Source organism: Mytilus galloprovincialis, chromosome 13, assembly GCF_965363235.1.
Source record: "Mytilus galloprovincialis chromosome 13, xbMytGall1.hap1.1, whole genome shotgun sequence".
NCBI lineage: Eukaryota > Metazoa > Mollusca > Bivalvia > Mytilida > Mytilidae > Mytilus > Mytilus galloprovincialis.
In genome coordinates, this window is record NC_134850.1 from 8,307,481 (window position 1) to 8,328,744 (window position 21,264).

A 21,264-nucleotide genomic window follows, 5' to 3' on the forward strand; every position below is an offset into this window, starting at 1 on the left:
CTTTTACATAGAGAAAAAGAAAGACACTTGTCTATAATAGCTATTTTATCAAATTACAGATGTTACACTGTACTTGTCTATGAATTTTTTTAATTAGGATGAATAAATTCAGGTTTTTAAAAAAAATCACCAAAAATAGCTTTTTTGTGAGGATAAAATGTTATAAAAAAAACTTCTATATTGCAATAATACAATGTTATCATAAGTAATCTAAAGTAATCATGATTACTTTAAAGAAAAGTAATCTAATGTAATTGATTACATATGAAATAGGGTGTAATTGTAATGTAATCGATTACATTTTATAAGCAAAGTAATTGTAATTTAATCGATTACATTTTAAAGTAGTCGACCCCATCCCTGCCCCTTTATCAGAAAAATTTCATTGGATATATAGCAGTTTGACCAACACTTATTTTGATCATTGAGAAGTTTAATATTTCCTTAACAATACAATGTTATTTAATATAAATGTAAAGCTGATTTTCTTTTCATCCCTTCAAATATTTTAAGGACAGATTATTTTATTGAACATTACGGAATATCTGTGTCACATGTTCATATTGTAACAACAACCATGTTCTCCTTTCCTTCGTTATCATCACTGAATACATCTTATCACAGGATGTTTTACTAGCAAGGGTAACACGACAGGAGCTGCTAGTGGAGCAGAAACTGCTTACCCTTCCTGATCATGCGAGGTCACTAATGGTTTTTTTCGTCAATGCAGGTAATAGATTATAACTAAACTGCTGTGAAAATAAATAGCTTTGCTGTGCATGTACTGATTTTTGTGTCATGGACGGTTTCCTTTGTTTTTCTATTATACCTTACCTGAGTGGTCCCACAAGAGAATGCGAATATTCGTGATAGAAATGTTTCTCTGTGGTCAAGGACTGGACAGTTCTGATATTCTCAATAGTTTCTGCAGCTGTCTAGAAAAACAACAATTAGAAGACATTGAGCAAATATTTCTTTATAATATTTTTGTTGTATCGTCTTTTATGAATTAAGCAATACTCACTACCAAAAATATTTTAGTGTAATACAATATCCCTTGTGTAATTCATGATAATTGTTGAATTTAACTACAGCAATCATATTCATTTTATTCCATTTCAAATCTTTAGTTCTCTTACCAAAATTATCTATGTGCTATTTCCATCAATGCATCTGCTTAACTGTTGACAATAATCATGACTTCTTTTATCAAAGATTTTTATAATGTTAAGTTTAATACATTCAGTATAAATAAACCTAGATGTTGAGTACAAATGAAAAAGACGATAACATTACAACCAAAAAGGCACATGTTAGATATTGATTTTATCAATGCACTTTATGCCCATAATTCTCTAATCTGTAAACCCCATCCAAACCCTCTTGATAATTATCATATACCTAACTAACAACTAAATAATGTCATTAAAATATAAAGATGTATTCTTTAATGAATAGTATACCTTCCCAGCTTCCTCTAGTTTGCCTTTATCTTCCTCGTGTCTTCCCTTTAAAACTTTTATCTGTAGGCTACCTAACAAAATACAAACAATATGTATTTTACGTGTGTTCACAAACAATATGTATTTTACCTGTGTTCACAAACAATATGTATTTTACCTGTGTTCACAAACAATATGTATTTTACTCGTGTTCACAAACACTATCTATTTTACGTGTGTTCACAAACCATATGTATTTTACGTATGTTCACAAACAATATGTATTTTACTTGTGTTCACAAACAATATGTATTTTACTTGTGTTCACAAACAATATGTATTTTACCTGTGTTCACAAACAATATGTATTTTACGTGTGTTCCCAAAGAGTCATGTATTTTACATGTGTTCACATACAATATGCATTTTACGTGTGTTCACAAAGAGTCATTGTGTTATGTTACTTGTAAGAAATGGTAAAAGAAGTGCTGTTAACTATACAACAACAACAACAACAACAAATAGTTTATTAGAGTCCCACCTCTTAAAAACATTTGATATAAAACACAATATAATATTAACAGATCAATTTATAAAAGAGCCACTCTATAAAGAGTTATATGAGAGGATGTAAAACATACATTAAAAACATTTATGTTACATCTATACCATATATCCATATATCTTAGCATTAAACACATGCAGGATTTTCTCGCTGTGTTGAAGACCATTGGTGACCTTGGGCTATTGTTTGCTCTTTGGTCTGGTTGTTGTCTTTGCGACATATTCCCCAATTCCATTCTCAATTTTAAACCATGTAGGTAGCCTTTCAACTAAACAAATTTATTTAAAAAAAAACAGTTGTTGGCATGACACAGGTTATGTTCTTCACATATATGTTATGATGGTATGATACTAAACCTTTAACAGGAAGGATTATGCCTGATATTCATATGATGAAGACATAATCTTTCAATCAGTTTGATTAAAGTCTGGAACTGAATTTTAATGTGCATATTGTATGTGTTTACTTTTCTACATTGGCTAGAGGTATAGGGGAAGGGTTGAGATGTCATAAACATGTTTAACACCGCTGCATTTTTGCGCCTGTCCCAAGTCAGGAGCCTCTGGCCTTTGTTAGTCTTGTATTATTTTTAAATTTAGTTTCTTGTTTACAATTTGGAGTTTAGTATGGCGTTCATTATCACTGAACTAGTGTATATATTTGTTGAGGGACCAAATGAAGGACGCCTTTGGGTGCAGGAATTTCTCGCTGCGTTGAAGACCTGTTGGTGACCTTCTGCTGTTCCATGCATGGTCGGGTGGTTCTCTTTGACACATTCCCCTATTCCATTCTCAATTTTATTCTGTCAAACCATTTCAAGAGGACTATTATTTCATCCAAGAGGTATCATGGTTTTAGAAGGAAAAAAACAATGGTCAAAGATCCGTAACTCTTTCAAGGAATGTACATTGAAATGTGAAATTGACACAAAATTTGAATTTCTGAGAAATAAAAAGATCTTCTACTGGAGATATTCCAAAAACTAGAGGCTCTAAAGAGCCTGTGTCGCTCACCTTGGTCTATGTGAATATTAAACAATGGACACAGATGGATTCATGACAAAATTGTGTTTTGGTGATGGTGAAGTGTTTGTAGATCTTACTTTACTAAACATTTTTGCTGCTTACAATTATCTCTATCTATAACAGTACTTTCTGTGGAAAATGTTATTGAAAATCTTCAAATTTTAAGAAAATTGTTAAAAATTGACTATGAAGGGCAATAACTCCTTAGGGGGTCAATTGACTATTTTGGTCATACTGACTTATTTTTAGTTCTTACTTTGCTGTACATTATTGCTGTTTACAGTTTATCTCTATCTATAATAATATTCAAGATAATAACAAAAATTTCCTCAAAATTACCAGTTCAGGGGCAGCAACCTAACAACCAATTATCCGATTCATCGGGCAGATAGATCATGACCTGATCAACAATTTTACATCACATCAGAATTGCTCTTAATGCTTTGGTTTTTGAGTTATAAGCCAAAAACTGCATTTTACCCCCATGTTCTATTTTTAGCCATGGCGGCCATTTTGGTTTGTTGGCCGAGTTACCAGACACATTTTTTTAACTAGATTCCCCAATGATGATTATGGCCAAGTTTGGTTAAATTTGACCCAGTAGTTTCAGAGGAGAAGATTTTTCTAAAAGATTACTAAGATTTACGAAAAATGGTTAAAAATTGACTATAAAGGGCAATAACTCCTAAAGTGGTCAACTGACCATTTTGGTCATGTTGACTTATTTGTAGATCTTACTTTGCTGAACATTATTGCTGTTTACAGTTTATCTCTATCTATAATAATATTCAAGATAATAACCAAAAACAGCAAAATTTCCTTAAAATTACCATTTCAGGGGCAGCAACCCAACAACGGAATGTCCGATTCATCTGAAAATTTCAGGGCAGATAGATCTTGATCTGATAAACAATTTTACCCCATATCAGATTTGCTCTAAATGCTTTGGTTTTTGAGTTATAAGCCAAAAACTACATTTTACCCCTATGTTCTATTTTTAGCCATGGCGGCCATCTTGGTTGGTTGGCCGGGTCACCGGACACATTTTTTAAGCTAGATACCCCAATGATGATTATGGCCATGTTTGGTTTAATTTGACCCAGTAGTTTCAGAGGAGAAGATTTTTGTAAAAGATGACTTAGATTTACGAAAAATGGTTAAAAATTGACTATAAAGGGCAATAACTCCTAAAGTGGTCAACTGACCATTTTGGTCATGTTGACTTATTTGTAGATCTTACTTTGCTGAACATTATTGCTGTTTACAGTTTATCTCTATCTATAATAATATTCGAGATAGTAGCCAAATAAAGGGCTGCGCTTTAGCGCATGATACGCCCGTTGCTCTTTTTACTTGTCTTTTATGCTTTAAATGAATTTATATGATCAACTATAAATATATATACAAATCAAAAGGGATGTTACATTAATATATTCACCAAAGTTTCATAAAATCCCCCTTTTTTAAGTATAAAAATTCATTACTTAAGAAAACGTAAAATCTAAAATTTATAAAAATGGAAAGGGTGCTTACATCAATAGATATAAACAATTCACCAAAGTTTCATGGACATTGGTGAAAGCCTTTTTGAGTTATTGTCCGAAGTGTTGAAAATCCCCCTTTTTTTATGAATAAAGCCCCATAAATCCAAAACTTAAAATCTGAAATTTATAAAAATTGAAAGGGAGCTTACATCAATAGATATAAACAATTCACCAAAGTTTCATGGACATTGGTGAAAGCCTTTTTGAGTAATTGTCCGAAGTGTTGAAAATCCCCCTTTTTTTATGAATAAAGCCCCATAAATCCAAAACTTAAAATCTGAAATTTATAAAAATTGAAAGGGAGCTTACATCAATAGATATAAACAATTCACCAAAGTTTCATGGACATTGGTGAAAGCCTTTTTGAGTTATTGTCCGAAGTGTTGAAAATCCCCCCTTTTTTATGAATAAAGCCCCATAAATCGCAAACTTAAAATCTGAAATTAAAAAAAAACGAAAGAGAGCTTACGTCAATAGATATAAACAATTCACTTAAGTTTCATGGAAATTGGTGAAAGCGTTTTTGAGTTATTGTCCGAAGTGTGAACGACGGACGGACGGACGGACGGACAGACGGACGGACAACGGTATACCATAATACGCCCCGTCTAAAAGACGACGGGCGTATAAAAACAGTAAAATTTCCTTAAAATTGCCAATTCAGGGGCAGCAACCCAACAACGAAATGTCCGATTCATCTGAAAATTTCAGGGCAGATAGATCTTGACCTGATGAACAATATTACCCCTGTCAGATTTGCTATAAATGCTTTGGTTTTTGAGTTATAAGCCAAAAACTGCAATTTACCCCTATGTTCTATTTTTAGCCATGGCGGCCATCTTGGTTGGTTGACCGGGTCAAGCCACATATTTTTTAAACTAGATACCCCAAGGATGATTGTGGCTAAGTTTGGTTAAATTTGGCCCAGTAGTTTCAGAGGAGAAGATTTTTGTAAAAGCTAACGGCGGACGACGCCGGACGCCGGACGCTTGACGCCAAGTGATGAGAAAAGCTCACTTGGCCCTTTGGGCCAGGTGAGCTAAAAATGAAGCGTCAAAATTATATAAAATACCCATGTATATACAAGGAACTTTTTGGACCTTGACTGAATGGAAATTTGTAGAAGCCGACTTTTCACCGTAAAACTATAATTTCTGTCCATAAAGTAAAATCTGAAAAATGTTGAACTCCTGAGGAAAATTCAAAATTGAAAGTTCCTAATCAAATGTCAAAATCAAAAGCACAACACACATCAAACTAGTGGAAACCTGTCATATTTCTGATTAGTACAGACATTTTCGTAAGTAGAAAATGGTAGCTAAATCAGTTTTATAGCTAGCTAAACCTCTCCTTTGTAACTATTATGGAAAAATTGTAACTGATGGCATTTAATATCCACAGTGTGCCTCAAACTTAAATCCTTAAAGTCATGTAACTAACTTACTTGCAAAACCAATTATTGGCACAATGCCAAGTACAACAAGAGCTAGAGCCCACCCATAATAAAAGGCTATAACCAGGGCTGCTACCAGTCCAAACAACGACTGGAAAACCATTCCAATTCTCACACCTGTTGCCTGAAAACAATAATAATGATATTTAGTTTAAACATATTTATTTATAGTGGATTGGGAAACATGTAAATGCAACTTATAATAATTCCTTTTCACTTTGCAGGTGTGGGTGGTGCCTTGTAGTAGCATTAGCCTGCTCTTTTAAGAAATCTTACTAGAGTGTCTTTATGGTGCAGGAGATATGGCTCTCTCTTAACAAGGGTCAGTCTGTTATCGTCCCCTTCCAATGGACTATCCTTGTTTCCTCAGGACCATACTTGAAAATGGTGTCAAGGGAGAGCCCAAAATTCAGTCCCTGAATTTTTCTCCCTCGAACAGGGATCGAACCGGGAACCTTTGTGTTAATAGTGACAGATAATTCTTTTAAAAAGTCTGTGTATTTTGGTCTCTTTTGAAGAGTTGTCTCATTGGTAATTATATCACATCTTCTTTTTTATAATAACTTACTGTTTTTACTAAGGATGCATCTGTAGCCAGTCTTGTTGTTAGAGCTCCGGTGGAGTGGAACTTGTCATCATAGAAAGCTATATCTTGTCTCATGTAGGCATTAAATGTACCGAGCCTGAGTCGCTGGGTCAATCTCTCACCAGATATACCAAAACTAGAAGCCTACAAGAAACACAAACATGTTTAGTTTAGTTTGACGTCTATTATCACTGAACTAGTATACATTTTTGTTTAGGGGCCAGCTGAAGCAAGCCTCTGGGTGCGGGAGTCTCTCCCTGCATTGAAGACCCATTGGTGGCCTTCTGCTGTTGTCTGCTCTTTGGTTGGGTTGTTGTCTCTTTGACACATTCCCCATTTTCATTCTAAATTTTATGTGAAGAATGAAAATATTAAAATTCATCACAATATAAAAATCTAATTATGAAAAGTAAATCCAATATGAAGTCGACTGGAAAGGTCAAGGCCAAAAACAAATTCTCAAAAAAAATAAGGTTTGCAGTACTGGAATGGAGAGTTAGAATCTGGTCCAGTGAATGAAATTATAAACAAGTCATAAAGTGGATTTAACATATTTTACAGCCATACAAAACTAATTGTAAGCTTGTCCCACAAGTTGAAGTTGGTACCAAACACCTTGACTAAAATTAATTCTGGTCGTTTAATTTTCATAAAATTTTGACAAAATATTTACTTCGACCCTTTGACAAATATATCAAAATTTCAAAAAACTTAACTCAGACACATTATTGGAAAAAATTTCATTGGATATATAGCAGTGTTTGGCAAATACTAAGCTCTGATTTTTGAGAAGCTTTATATTTCCTTAACAATAGAACGTGATTAAAATGTTCAGTTTATTTTTACAGAGTTATCTCCCTGTAGTGTTAGGTACCACCTAAAATGAAGCATTCAGATCTTCCTTCATTTTGAGTATGAAATAACACTTCAAAAGGAACAGCAAGAAAAATTTTACACAAAATAACTAGTCATGATCTTTTTTTTACAAGATGCGCTTCGAAACAAAATAATTTTTCCATGAGATCTATTAAAAAGATTATAAACTCTCATATTACATAATTTAAATTGCATGTCAATATATTTGTTAACATTTATGTCCTTTAATGTCTTGCGGATAGTGGTCTCATTGGCAATTAAACCACATCTCCTTATCTTATCTTAGCCGAGAAACTTCGAAAAACAAATTCTAAAATTTTAAAAACAAGAGCTAAACCCTTGATCTTGAAAAAAATATTTTTTAACAACCTCAAGATCACCCCAGGACTGTTTTTCTACTTAACACAAACATTATGAATGCAAAAAGCTATGTTTTTAAAATTATCTATAGTTGGCAATAACCTCTTACCTGTACAAAATAGACCAGAAAATTAATTCCTCCGAGAGCCAAAAACATCATACTCCATAAAAGACCATTATTTCCAAGCTCTATGAATACCTGAAAAAAGATATTAAAACAGTAGTTTATTGATAATATCATTTTCAGTATATATATATATTATGAAGGAATAAATAAGAATCTTGTTGTTTTTTATGGCCATTCATGGATAGAAACATTTTCTTCCAAAATAAATATTCAAATTACTGTAAATTTCAGAAATTATCGGAAAAAGTGGAGAAAGCAATAAGAACTCGCATTCTGAATTTTTTAAATATATATGTATGCAGATTATCCTAAATCTCATGACTGATATTATCAATTTTAATTTCTAGATTTGATTAATTTTACCTAAGCACATGCATGTACATCCTTAAAGTCCCAAAAATGTTCAACATCGTCATATTTTGACAACATTTGCAAAATGTGTTAACTTTGGCACCTATAGTACACTCTTGTGATGCAATTTGTTTAACGTACCATTCAGACTTTTGAAATTGATTCATTTAAGAACAAAATTGTGTTGTTTATAATATTTTATGATGAAGGGGAAATTCAAAAAGTATTTCGCCAGGAGTGAACCTTGACCTTTGTCGATTAACCTGGAAATTGTTCAGTTACCTTAATCATTTCTCCAAAGAATATAGCAAATGCTGGCATCGTACATCCAGCGACACAAGATGCCATAATCCCAAGCACAATAAATCCACATTCTGGTTGATTTTCATGGATCATACGGAAGTACCTCGGTGGTTCATATTCTTCTTGCTGTAAAAAACAAATCATATTTGTAGAAAAATAAAATACGTTTGTAATAAGGATACGTAAATTTACCATAAAATGCTGACACAAAGATATGGAAACCTTAGCTGTAAATTCAGGAATTATTGTGTGCATTTATAATTGTGATTCTGCCATTTTAGACTGAAATACGATTTTAAATTTTGCGATATTGTGAAAATCCTGTTTAATTCATATAAAAAATTGAAAAATGTGAGTTTAAATTATTGTGATTATAACCCTGTCACATTTTTCACAATAATAAAAACCTCGCCATAATTTCTGAATTGACAGTATTTTGAGACATACAGACAGACAAGGGTAAACTTAGCAGAAGACTGTCAGAGAAGGTGTGGCTACATGACACTACTTCTTACTTCTTCAGGCTCCTCCTCTTTGTCAGTTTTGTCCTTCCCATCAGACAGTCCTGATGTCTGTCGGGAGAGTTGTCGAGACAATTTTTGTGGTGATTTGTCATCTGATGAAGTAGATTTGATTCTTGATCTTGATCGTTTAACTGTTTGATCTGGGACAGTATCTACAGCCTCCTCTTCCTCATCCTCCTCTAGTGCTAACTCAGCTATAAAGTTAAAAACAAAAAATTATATGGCTGTGAAATTCAATACCAATTTCATGAAATTTGTCCTTTTGTTTTTTATATTTTGTGATTGAATATTTTCTTCAAATTCGTTTCAAATGTTGACTTTTATATTAAAAACATAGTTGTTGATAATTTTGTAAAGAAAAATAGTTTTGCCTTCTTGATGTCAAGATGTTAATATTCCCATTCAATATTAAAATTAAAGAATTTCAAAAACATGAAAATTCAAAAAATGTTCAAGGAACTGTTTTTTGGCACCAAAAACATATCTTTTAATGTCATACACATTTTATGTGAAGTCTTCTAGAAATGAGGACACTTAACAAAAAAATTGTAAGGGTTCCACAGAATCCAGTGTCTCTCCTACTTTTGCTGTTAGTTCGATCTAAACAAAAATGGGGAAAAGTTTTATAAAAATGTCCTTCTAGATTACTATCATTTGATTTTTAGAAGCTAGTGTCCATGCTGGGTAAAACCCCAGGATGGTTTTATGAATCTAATAAATGTTTTAAAAACTTTAACTGCAGACTATGTAATATATTAACTGGAAGAAAAACTAAGTCCATTTATAAGTAATATACGGAAAAACAGGAAATAAATTTTAACAAAACTTCTTTCTAGATATTAGCTTTTTATCATAAACAAGCTTCTGTCCAAGTTTGGTACAAATCCAGGAAAGTTTAAGAAATTTATTATTTGTTTTAGTCAATTTAACATTTCTAAACTTTTACTTCAGTAAAAAATTGGTGATAAAAGGGACTTTTAAACTTAGCCATGGCAAAAAAAAAGAAATATGACAAAAAGACGAACAACAGTCTACAAAATAATACATAGAAAAAGAAAAACTGAAGAAAAACCAACCAAACAAAATCCAAGGGTATCTCAGGTAATAAGGAAGGGTAAATAGTTCTTGCTCTACATGCAACACTGGAAGGAAAATGTGGAAATTTCATGAAATTTAAGGACAATTTAGGTGTGCTTCATGCATGTGATTATTTGGATGTCTAAAATGTTTGTACAATGTACATGTATGATTCGTGTAGGCAATCTGAAGTTTCACCACAGAGTTTTATCCTTATATCTCTCTATTTTCCTCTAAAATCCCTAATGTTATAATCATTGAAAAAACAGCTTTTAGATGGAGATAAAAAGAGTTTCCTTTCAAATAATGAATTGTATGGAAAAACAAAGATATAATTAAGGCCACATACAATGGCACCCATTTATTCAAAATAAAAAATGTATGATGAATCTATTAAATAACACCTTCAGGCCTGGTGGTCATAAACCTTTCGAGCACCATTATCTTACTTACTAGACTCAGAAATCAACCTCAAAATACTGGATTTTGTGTTTCGAGCCAAATCTGGTGCTCTGAGTACTTAGTAAAGTTTTATGACAGAGAACATTTATCAAACAGATCTCAGTATTTAAATTTTTGAATTGTGGCCTACTATATAGGGCTTTAACCTTATACACCTTATCGCTAAAACCGGCTGACCCGGCCGCTTGAACTTTTGATGCATACAACAATCACTTTTCCATTGTGACGTCAGATATTTTGTTTTATGACGTCAAAATTTTACAGGAACCTGTGTGATATCCAGTAATGGCAGACAAATAGCGATAAGGTGTATTGCTTTCCTTACAAAACTGAAAAATGATGACTAAGGGTCCCTTTGTGCCTAGGAAAAAACAAATTTTACAGAATCATGCGATATTACAATTCAACAGCTTGAAGATAATTGTTATGTATGTGCTCCAGGGAAAACTGTACTCACCGTCCTCACATTCATTTTGAAATCCTGAAAAAATGTTCATTCTTTGATATTATATCTTATCATTCTAGAGGATTAATCAGTTTCTTAGGGATTATCATTCTAGAGGATATAGGGATTATCATTCTAAAGGATTAATCAGTTTCTTAGGGATTATCATTCTAAAGGATTAATCAGTTTCTTAGGGATTATCATTCTAAAGGATTTATCAGTTTCTTAGGGATTATCATTCTAAAGGATTTTATATCAGTTTCTTAGGGATTAATCAGTTTCTTAGGGATTATCATTCTAAAGGATTTTATATCAGTTTCTTAGGGATTATCATTCTAAAGGATTAATCAGTTTCTTAGGGATTATCATTCTAAAGGATATATCAGTTTCTTAGGGATTATCATTCTAAAGGATTAATCAGTTTCTTAGGGATTATCATTCTAAAGGATTAATCAGTTTCTTAGGGATTATCATTCTAAAGGATTAATCCGTTTCTTAGGGATTATCATTCTAAAGGATTAATCAGTTTTTTAGGGATTATCATTCTAAAGGATTTTATATCAGTTTCTTAGGGATTATCATTCTAAAGGATTTTATATCAGTTTCTTAGGGATTAATCAGTTTCTTAGGGATTATCATTCTAAAGGATTTTATATCAGTTTCTTAGGGATTATCATTCTAAAGGATTAATCAGTTTCTTAGGGATTATCATTCTAAAGGATTTATCAGTTTCTTAGGGATTATCATTCTAAAGGATTTATCAGTTTCTTAGGGATTATCATTCTAAAGGATTTTATATCAGTTTCTTAGGGATTAATCAGTTTCTTAGGGATTATAATTCTAAAGGATTTTATATCAGTTTCTTAGGGATTATCATTCTAAAGGATTAATCAGTTTCTTAGGGATTATCATTCTAAAGGATATATCAGTTTCTTAGGGATTATCATTCTAAAGGATTAATCAGTTTCTTAGGGATTATCATTCTAAAGGATTAATCAGTTTCTTAGGGATTATCATTCTAAAGGATTAATCAGTTTTTTAGGGATTATCATTCTAAAGGATTTTATATCAGTTTCTTAGGGATTATCATTCTAAAGGATTTTATATCAGTTTCTTAGGGATTATCATTCTAAAGGATTAATCAGTTTCTTAGGGATTATCATTCTAAAGCATTTATCAGTTTCTTAGGGATTATCATTCTAAAGGATTTATCAGTTTCTTAGGGATTATCATTCTAAAGGATTTATCAGTTTCTTAGGGATTATCATTCTAAAGGATTAATCAGTTTCTTAGGGATTATCATTCTAAAGGATTAATCAGTTTCTTAGGGATTATTCTAAAGGATTAATCAGTTTCTTAGGGATTATCATTCTAAAGGATTTATCAGTTTCTTAGGGATTATCATTCTAAAGGATTTTATATCAGTTTCTTAGGGATTATCATTCTAAAGGATTAATCAGTTTCTTAGGGATTATCATTCTAAAGGATTTTATATCAGTTTCTTAGGGATTATCATTCTAAAGGATTAATCAGTTTCTTAGGGATTATCATTCTTAAGGATATATCAGTTTCTTAGGGATTATCATTCTAAAGGATTAATCAGTTTCTTAGGGATTATCATTCTTAAGGATTAATCAGTTTCTTAGGGATTATCATTCTAAAGGATTAATCCGTTTCTTAGGGATTATCATTCTAAAGGATTAATCAGTTTTTTAGGGATTATCATTCTAAAGGATTTTATATCAGTTTCTTAGGGATTATCATTCTAAAGGATTTTATATCAGTTTCTTAGGGATTATCATTCTAAAGGATTAATCAGTTTCTTAGGGATTATCATTCTAAAGGATTTATCAGTTTCTTAGGGATTATCATTCTAAAGGATTAATCAGTTTCTTAGGGATTATCATTCTAAAGGATTAATCAGTTTCTTAGGGATTATCATTCTAAAGGATTAATCAGTTTCTTAGGGATTATCATTCTAAAGGATTAATCCGTTTCTTAGGGATTATCATTCTAAAGGATTTTATATCAGTTTCTTAGGGATTATCATTCTAAAGGATTAATCAGTTTCTTAGGGATTATCATTCTAAAGGATATATCAGTTTCTTAGGGATTATCATTCTAAAGGATTAATCAGTTTCTTAGGGATTATCATTCTAAAGGATTAATCAGTTTCTTAGGGATAATCATTCTAAAGGATTTATCAGTTTCTTAGGGATTATCATTCTAAAGGATTTATCAGTTTCTTAGGGATTATCATTCTAAAGGATTTATCAGTTTCTTAGGGATTATCATTCTAAAGGATTAATCAGTTTCTTAGGGATTATCATTCTAAAGGATTAATCAGTTTCTTAGGGATTATCATTCTAAAGGATTTATCAGTTTCTTAGGGATTATCATTCTAAAGGATTTTATATCAGTTTCTTAGGGATTAATCAGTTTCTTAGGGATTATCATTCTAAAGGATTTAATATCAGTTTCTTAGGGATTATCATTCTAAAGGATTAATCAGTTTCTTAGGGATTATCATTCTAAAGGATATATCAGTTTCTTAGGGATTATCATTCTAAAGGATTAATCAGTTTCTTAGGGATTATCATTCTAAAGGATTAATCAGTTTCTTAGGGATTATCATTCTAAAGGATTAATCAGTTTTTTAGGGATTATCATTCTAAAGGATTTTATATCAGTAACTTAGGGATTATCATTCTAAAGGATTTTATATCAGTTTCTTAGGGATTATCATTCTAAAGGATTAATCAGTTTCTTAGGGATTATCATTCTAAAGGATTTATCAGTTTCTTAGGGATTATCATTCTAAAGGATTTATCAGTTTCTTAGGGATTATCATTCTAAAGGATTTATCAGTTTCTTAGGGATTATCATTCTAAAGGATTAATCAGTTTCTTAGGGATTATTCTAAAGGATTAATCAGTTTCTTAGGGATTATCATTCTAAAGGATTTATCAGTTTCTTAGGGATTATCATTCTAAAGGATTTTATATCAGTTTCTTAGGGATTATCATTCTAAAGGATTAATCAGTTTCTTAGGGATTATCATTCTAAAGGATTAATCAGTTTCTTAGGGATTATCATTCTAAAGGATTTTATATCAGTTTCTTAGGGATTAATCAGTTTCTTAGGGATTATCATTCTAAAGGATTTTATATCAGTTTCTTAGGGATTATCATTCTAAAGGATTAATCAGTTTCTTAGGGATTATCATTCTTAAGGATATATCAGTTTCTTAGGGATTATCATTCTAAAGGATTAATCAGTTTCTTAGGGATTATCATTCTAAAGGATTAATCAGTTTCTTAGGGATTATCATTCTAAAGGATTAATCCGTTTCTTAGGGATTATCATTCTAAAGGATTAATCAGTTTTTTAGGGATTATCATTCTAAAGGATTTTATATCAGTTTCTTAGGGATTATCATTCTAAAGGATTTTATATCAGTTTCTTAGGGATTATCATTCTAAAGGATTAATCAGTTTCTTAGGGATTATCATTCTAAAGGATTTATCAGTTTCTTAGGGATTATCATTCTAAAGGATTTATCAGTTTCTTAGGGATTATCATTCTAAAGGATTAATCAGTTTCTTAGGGATTATCATTCTAAAGGATTTATCAGTTTCTTAGGGATTATCATTCTAAAGGATTTATCAGTTTCTTAGGGATTATCATTCTAAAGGATTAATCAGTTTCTTAGGGATTATCATTCTAAAGGATTAATCAGTTTCTTAGGGATTATCATTCAGAAGATCCATGTAATATTTGCCACTTGATATTAACCATCAATTCATCCTCTTTTTCTGTACTTACAATGTTCTCTTCAGCTTTTCTTATTCATTTGATATTAACAAACCAGTTCAAAAAGAAACTCATCATTATTACAACTGTGAATTATATCTTCAAAAAGTTCAAACACATCAAACAACTGTCCTTTTCCTGGCTTGGTACAGTCATTTTCTTATGTAGAAAATGGTGGATAAAATCTGGTTTTGTAGCTAATTAAATGATTAAATACATATATGTAAGTGTAAAACCTACCTGACTACACACATATATTTAAGTGTAAAACCTACCTGTATCTTCATTAACCAATGTCTGTGCAGTGACCAGTGAATGATACAGTCCTTGTTTGTCCATCAGGTCACCATGTGTTCCCTGTTCTATAATCTCTCCTTTATCCACCACATATATAATGTCTGCTTTCTGTATGGTGGACAGACGATGTGCTATCACCAAGGTTGTTCTTCCCTGTCTTGCCTAAAATACAAACAATCAAAATTATTGTTTGTTTTTCTTGCCTAACCTGTACATACGAGTTAAAGCATTAAATTGTGTTCAGCATGCTATGAAGTGGTATTTCAAAACTTCCGAAATTAGATTTATTTCCAGGTTTGTACCTGCATGGGCAACATGATGTAGAGCACAATCTGCTTACCCTTCTGGAACACTTAAGATCTCCCCCAGCAACATGATGGGTGTGTCATGTAGAGCACAATCTGCTTACCCTTCTGGAGCACTTAAGATCTCCCCCAGCAACATGATGGGTGTGTCATGTAGAGCACAATCTGCTTACCCTTCTGGAGCACTGAAGATCTCCCCCAGCAACATGATGGGTGTGTCATGTAGAGCACAATCTGCTTACCCTTCTGGAGCACTTAAGATCTCCCCCAGCAACATGATGGGTGTGTCATGTAGAGCACAATCTGCTTACCCTTCTGGAGCACTTAAGATCTCCCCCAGCAACATGATGGGTGTGTCATGTAGAGCACAATCTGCTTACCCTTCTGGAGCACTTAAGATCTCCCCAAGCAACATGATGGGTGTGTCATGTAGAGCACAATCTGCTTACCCTTCTGGAGCACTGAAGATCTCCCCCAGCAACATGATGGGTGTGTCATGTAGAGCACAATCTGCTTACCCTTCTGGAGCACTTAAGATCTCCCCCAGCAACATGATGGGTGTGTCATGTAGAGCACAATCTGTTTACCCTTCTGAAGCACTTAAGATCTCCCCCAGCAACATGATGGGTGTGTCATGTAGAGCACAATCTGCTTACCCTTCTGGAGCACTTAAGATCTCCCCCAGCAACATGATGGGTGTGTCATGTAGAGCACAATCTGCTTACCCTTCTGGAGCACTTAAGATCTCCCCCAGCAACATGATGGGTGTGTCATGTAGAGCACAATCTGCTTACCCTTCTGGAGCACTTAAGATCTCCCCAAGCAACATGATGGGTGTGTCATGTAGAGCACAATCTGCTTACCCTTCTGGAGCACTTAAGATCTCCCCCAGCAACATGATGGGTGTGTCATGTAGAGCACAATCTGCTTACCCTTCTGGAGCACTTAAGATCTCCCCCAGCAACATGATGGGTGTGTCATGTAGAGCACAATCTGTTTACCCTTCTGAAGCACTTAAGATCTCCCCCAGCAACATGATGGGTGTGTCATGTAGAGCACAATCTGCTTACCCTTCTGGAGCACTTAAGATCTCCCCCAGCAACATGATGGGTGTGTCATGTAGAGCACAATCTGCTTACCCTTCTGGAGCACTTAAGATCTCCCCCAGCAACATGATGGGTGTGTCATGTAGAGCACAATCTGCTTACCCTTCTGGAGCACTTAAGATCTCCCCAAGCAACATGATGGGTGTGTCATGTAGAGCACAATCTGCTTACCCTTCTGGAGCACTTAAGATCTCCCCCAGCAACATGATGGGTGTGTCATGTAGAGCACAATCTGCTTACCCTTCTGGAGCACTTAAGATCTCCCCCAGCAACATGATGGGTGTGTCATGTAGAGCACAATCTGCCTACCCTTCTGGAGCACTTGTGATCTCCCCCAGTTTTTGGTGGGATTCATGCTGCTCAGCCTTCAGTTTTCTATGTTGTGTTTCGTGTTGTTTGTCTTTTGGTCTTTTTCTTTTTTAGCCAAGATTATTTTCAACTTATGAGTTTGAATATAGTGTCTCTCGCCTTTTTAAATAATTTGTTAGTTTTAAACATTTGGTTAAAGCAAACTTAAATTAGAGAGCGGAACCAACTTTAGGTCATATAGACGTACAGATGTACAGATGGACAAGGGTAACACTTTATACCCCCTCCACAACGACAGGGCAATAAAAAGTTAACATTTCTGTAATTAGTGTATCATATATATAACTAAACCTTTTCTAGAGCTTCCTGTACAATGTTCTCACTCTCAGAGTCTAATGCAGATGTAGCTTCATCCAGCAATAGGATTCTTGGGTCTCTGATCAAAGCTCTGGCAATAGCTACTCGTTGTTTCTGCCCTCCTGATAACTGAGCTCCACGCTCTCCAACTAGTGTGTTGTAACTCTAGAAAAGTACAATCAATAAATTAAAGGAACTTGAATTATTCTTGCACAAGTGGGGACAGGCAACAAAGTTCAAATAGTGTCGTAATGTATGCCGTATGGGTTCAAATTGTGTGGTTTTGTATACAGTATTGGGTTTTCTTATTACTGAAGGCCATAAGGTTTCCTGTAATTGCTTACATCCACTTCATTTGAACTTTGGTGTATGTTGTCTCATTGCATTGGCAATCATACTAGATCTCCTTAGTAAAATGCAATTTTATGGGTGATTGCCATAAAAAATGCCATAAAAAATTTGTATAGGGCTATTCCCCAAAAAAAACCAAAATAATATGATGGATATCGGTTTTTTCAATGGAATAGCCCCTATACAAACATGAAGAAAAACCAACTGCAATGGAGCATGACAATGTGCATTGTGAATCCAGACTCAGTTTAAATAAATCAATAGGGAATAGGACACATTAAGAAAATTATTTGTTTTCTTTAATTTACTAACACCAGTGTTTTAACCATTAAATACAGTTATGGATAAAAAGCTACAAAACCCTGTCGTTTGGTCAACTGAGGACAAATTGAGACCGGTCATTAATATGTTCTCCTGAATATTTTCTTATCGGGTTGCTATCTCATGAAAAGTATTTCCATTATCTCCTTTCATTCATAATGACTATTAGTATTTGTTACCTGAGGAAGACTTTTTATGAAGTCATGTGCGTTGGCTTGTTTGGCTGCTTGTTCTATTTCTGTAATGGTTGCATTAGGATTCCCTAGTCGAATGTTCTCAGCTATGGTGCAGCCAAACAAGACTGGTTCCTGAGAAACCACACCGATGTTCTGTCGTAACCAGTTCAAATTTAAATCTTTTATGTTGTTACCATCAAGTAAAACCTAGAAAATTATTATGTTAAAAATGTTAATATAAGTTAAAGTTAAAAATAAGGTTACATTATGATCCTTTGTATATAAAAATAAGATGATGTGGTATGATTGCCAATGAAACAACTCTCCACCAGAGATTTAAAAATATTTAGGTCACCGTACGACTTCAAAAATGAGCAAAACCAATTGAATCGGGGAAAATCGGCAAATTTGCGGATATTTAATTTCGTGGTTGTGCCAAAGTCTGAATTCAACCTTATAGAATTTGCAATTTGTGTAACATTTAATTTCATTGTTCATCTGTACCCACAAAATCCACAGAAATTGGTATCCGATGAACAATGATGAATCCACGTTATAACAATGTCCACTTCAAATACATTTAGTACTTCCAGACAAGGTAAGATTATTTGTTACTTTTCCCCCTAATAATAACTTCTTACTTGTCCTGCATCTGGGTCATAGAACCTCTGTATGAGATTTACTATGGTAGATTTTCCACAGCCACTGGATCCTACCAAAGCCACAGTTTGTCCAGGTTTTATCGACAGGTTGAAATTTGTCAGGACCTAGAAAATACAACCTAAAACTGGTCAACAAAGTAAATGCAGTGATAACATCAGCCAGATTATAACCCCAAAACATAGGTTAACATTAGTATCTTGATGCCTTGTCATTTCAAAAATTTGGATTTGATCTTTAATGATAGTCTGTTTTATTTCTATACTAACTGTTTTAGACTTGGCTGGTTCAGAGCTGAAACTATTGATTGTATAGACTCCTGTCTATTATTGAAGACTTAATTTTTACCTCTAGATGTATTTTGGATATTTTTGTATAGAGTTTCTATTTTTATTGACATTTATCATTCAATCAAACTTTCAATAAAAAGTGTACAGATAACACAAAGGGAGAAACAAATACTTTATTATAATCTTCTAGCTTCTGTCGCAGTTCAATTTGGGGTCCTCATCACAGTGCAGGTTGTGTCCATTTCATAAAAAAAAAATTCAATGGTTGAAAATTAAAGAAGTAAATGCATAAAACTTAAATTACAGGATAAAAATTGGAAAATAAAAAATTGTGTAAGCTCTGACCCTTTAAAGACAGGAATCTATCTCTGTACTGACCAGCGATCATTATTACTCCCAAAATTAGCACCAACTATATTGGACTGTCTACCAAACGTCTTGTCATCTCCAGTAGGATAAGTTCATGTGAACACAAGTAAGACAAGGGGAAGTAATAATTACATGTACATCTTCTCGAGTAGGATAAGTTCATGTGAACACAAGTACTGTGGATTCATTTATTTTCGTGGGTATCAATTTTCGTGGATAGAGAAAAAAAGACGTTTCGTGGTATACGTAAATTCGTGGATCGCTGATTACAACAACAAAAAAATTAGATACGTAATTCGTGGATTTCTTTTTGATTTAGGAGATCATATAACCTCCTTGGTTTGATCAATAATAAAACAAAACAAAAAAGAAGGAATTGATTGAAAAAGCTCGCTTGGTCATTCTAGGTTAAAGTGTTCATTGATAACTTCGATTACAATAATGGACAAAGACAACTAATTATTTGTTTGTTTTACAATTTATAAATTCTTGTCTGAATTCTATAAGGCATTCAAAACTTTATGATTGAAAACTCATTTCCCTAATCACGATATAATAAACAGTGATATAAGTATAAGGTGTGAAAATAAATGTTCCTGTCATAAACAGTATTACCTACGGGCAATATCCCCGTACTTAATCCTATTGATGTTAAATCACTGGTAAACCGAACTATGACACGGTAATTAACAACTTGCAGTTATTTTCCATGAACAGTTTTAATCAATTTTAAAAAGTAAATTATCACTGATATTAGATACATTTATTATAGATTTAATCAAAATACTTGTATCTTCTTTCTTTCAATAAAAAAACATGTGAATTATGTTACAATGTTTATCGCTAGTCAACACTATACTAGAACTGCATTACATAACCGGAAATAAACATCCAAATCAATACACATTTCTAGGATTATTCTTCGTTGAACTCTTAAATCGTGGTTCGCTGTTACCCACGAAATCCACGAAAATTGGTATACCACGAATAAAAATGAATCCACAGTAAGACAAGGGGAAGTAATAATTACCTGTACATCTTCTCGAGTAGGATAAGTTCATGTGAACACAAGTAAGACAAGGGGAAGTAATAATTACCTGTACATCTTCTCTAGTAGGATAAGTTCATGTGAACACAAGTAAGACAAGGGGAAGTAATAATTACCTGTACATCTTCTCTAGTAGGATAAGTTCATGTGAACACAAGTAAGACAAGGGGAAGTAATAATTACCTGTACATCTTCTCGAGTAGGATAAGTTCATGTGAACACAAGTAAGACAAGGGGAAGTAATAATTACCTGTACATCTTCTCGAGTAGGATAAGTTCATGTGAACACAAGTAAGACAAGGGGAAGTAATAATTACCTGTACATCTTCTCTAGTAGGATAAGTTCATGTGAACACAAGTAAGACAAGGGGAAGTAATAATTACCTGTACATCTTCTCGAGTAGGATAAGTTCATGTGAACACAAGTAAGACAAGGGGAAGTAATAATTACCTGTACATCTTCTCGAGTAGGATAAGTTCATGTGAACACAAGTAAGACAAGGGGAAGTAATAATTACCTGTACATCTTCTCGAGTAGGATAAGTAAAATTCACACCAAGAAACTGTAATGCTCCTTGTATTGACAGTGGGCGTTGTCCTTTCTCAGAACTGGCATCTATTTTTGGTTTCTGAAACATGACATTGGTAAATAATTACAGTTGTAACAGAATAGATGCATATTTTTTTACAACAGCAAATATCATTGACAAACATTAATTAAG

At 33.2% G+C, this 21,264-nt stretch overlaps 1 protein-coding gene across 1 annotated transcript in view; it reads right to left on the reverse strand.

The window, feature by feature from the left end:
* Positions 1-21,264, reverse strand: part of LOC143056874 (ATP-dependent translocase ABCB1-like) — a 67,409-nt gene that overhangs the window by 15,381 nt on the left and 30,764 nt on the right. Inside the window, exons 11-23 of the mRNA XM_076230052.1 lie at positions 21,061-21,171; positions 18,817-18,942; positions 18,179-18,382; positions 17,322-17,492; positions 15,229-15,412; positions 11,153-11,176; positions 9,148-9,350; positions 8,612-8,758; positions 7,961-8,050; positions 6,598-6,759; positions 6,021-6,153; positions 1,464-1,534; positions 835-935 (exon numbers count right to left, since the gene is read on the reverse strand). Coding sequence (XP_076086167.1) covers positions 835-935; positions 1,464-1,534; positions 6,021-6,153; positions 6,598-6,759; positions 7,961-8,050; positions 8,612-8,758; positions 9,148-9,350; positions 11,153-11,176; positions 15,229-15,412; positions 17,322-17,492; positions 18,179-18,382; positions 18,817-18,942; positions 21,061-21,171 — 1,727 coding nt within the window. The remainder of the gene's footprint in view (positions 1-834; positions 936-1,463; positions 1,535-6,020; positions 6,154-6,597; positions 6,760-7,960; positions 8,051-8,611; positions 8,759-9,147; positions 9,351-11,152; positions 11,177-15,228; positions 15,413-17,321; positions 17,493-18,178; positions 18,383-18,816; positions 18,943-21,060; positions 21,172-21,264) is intronic.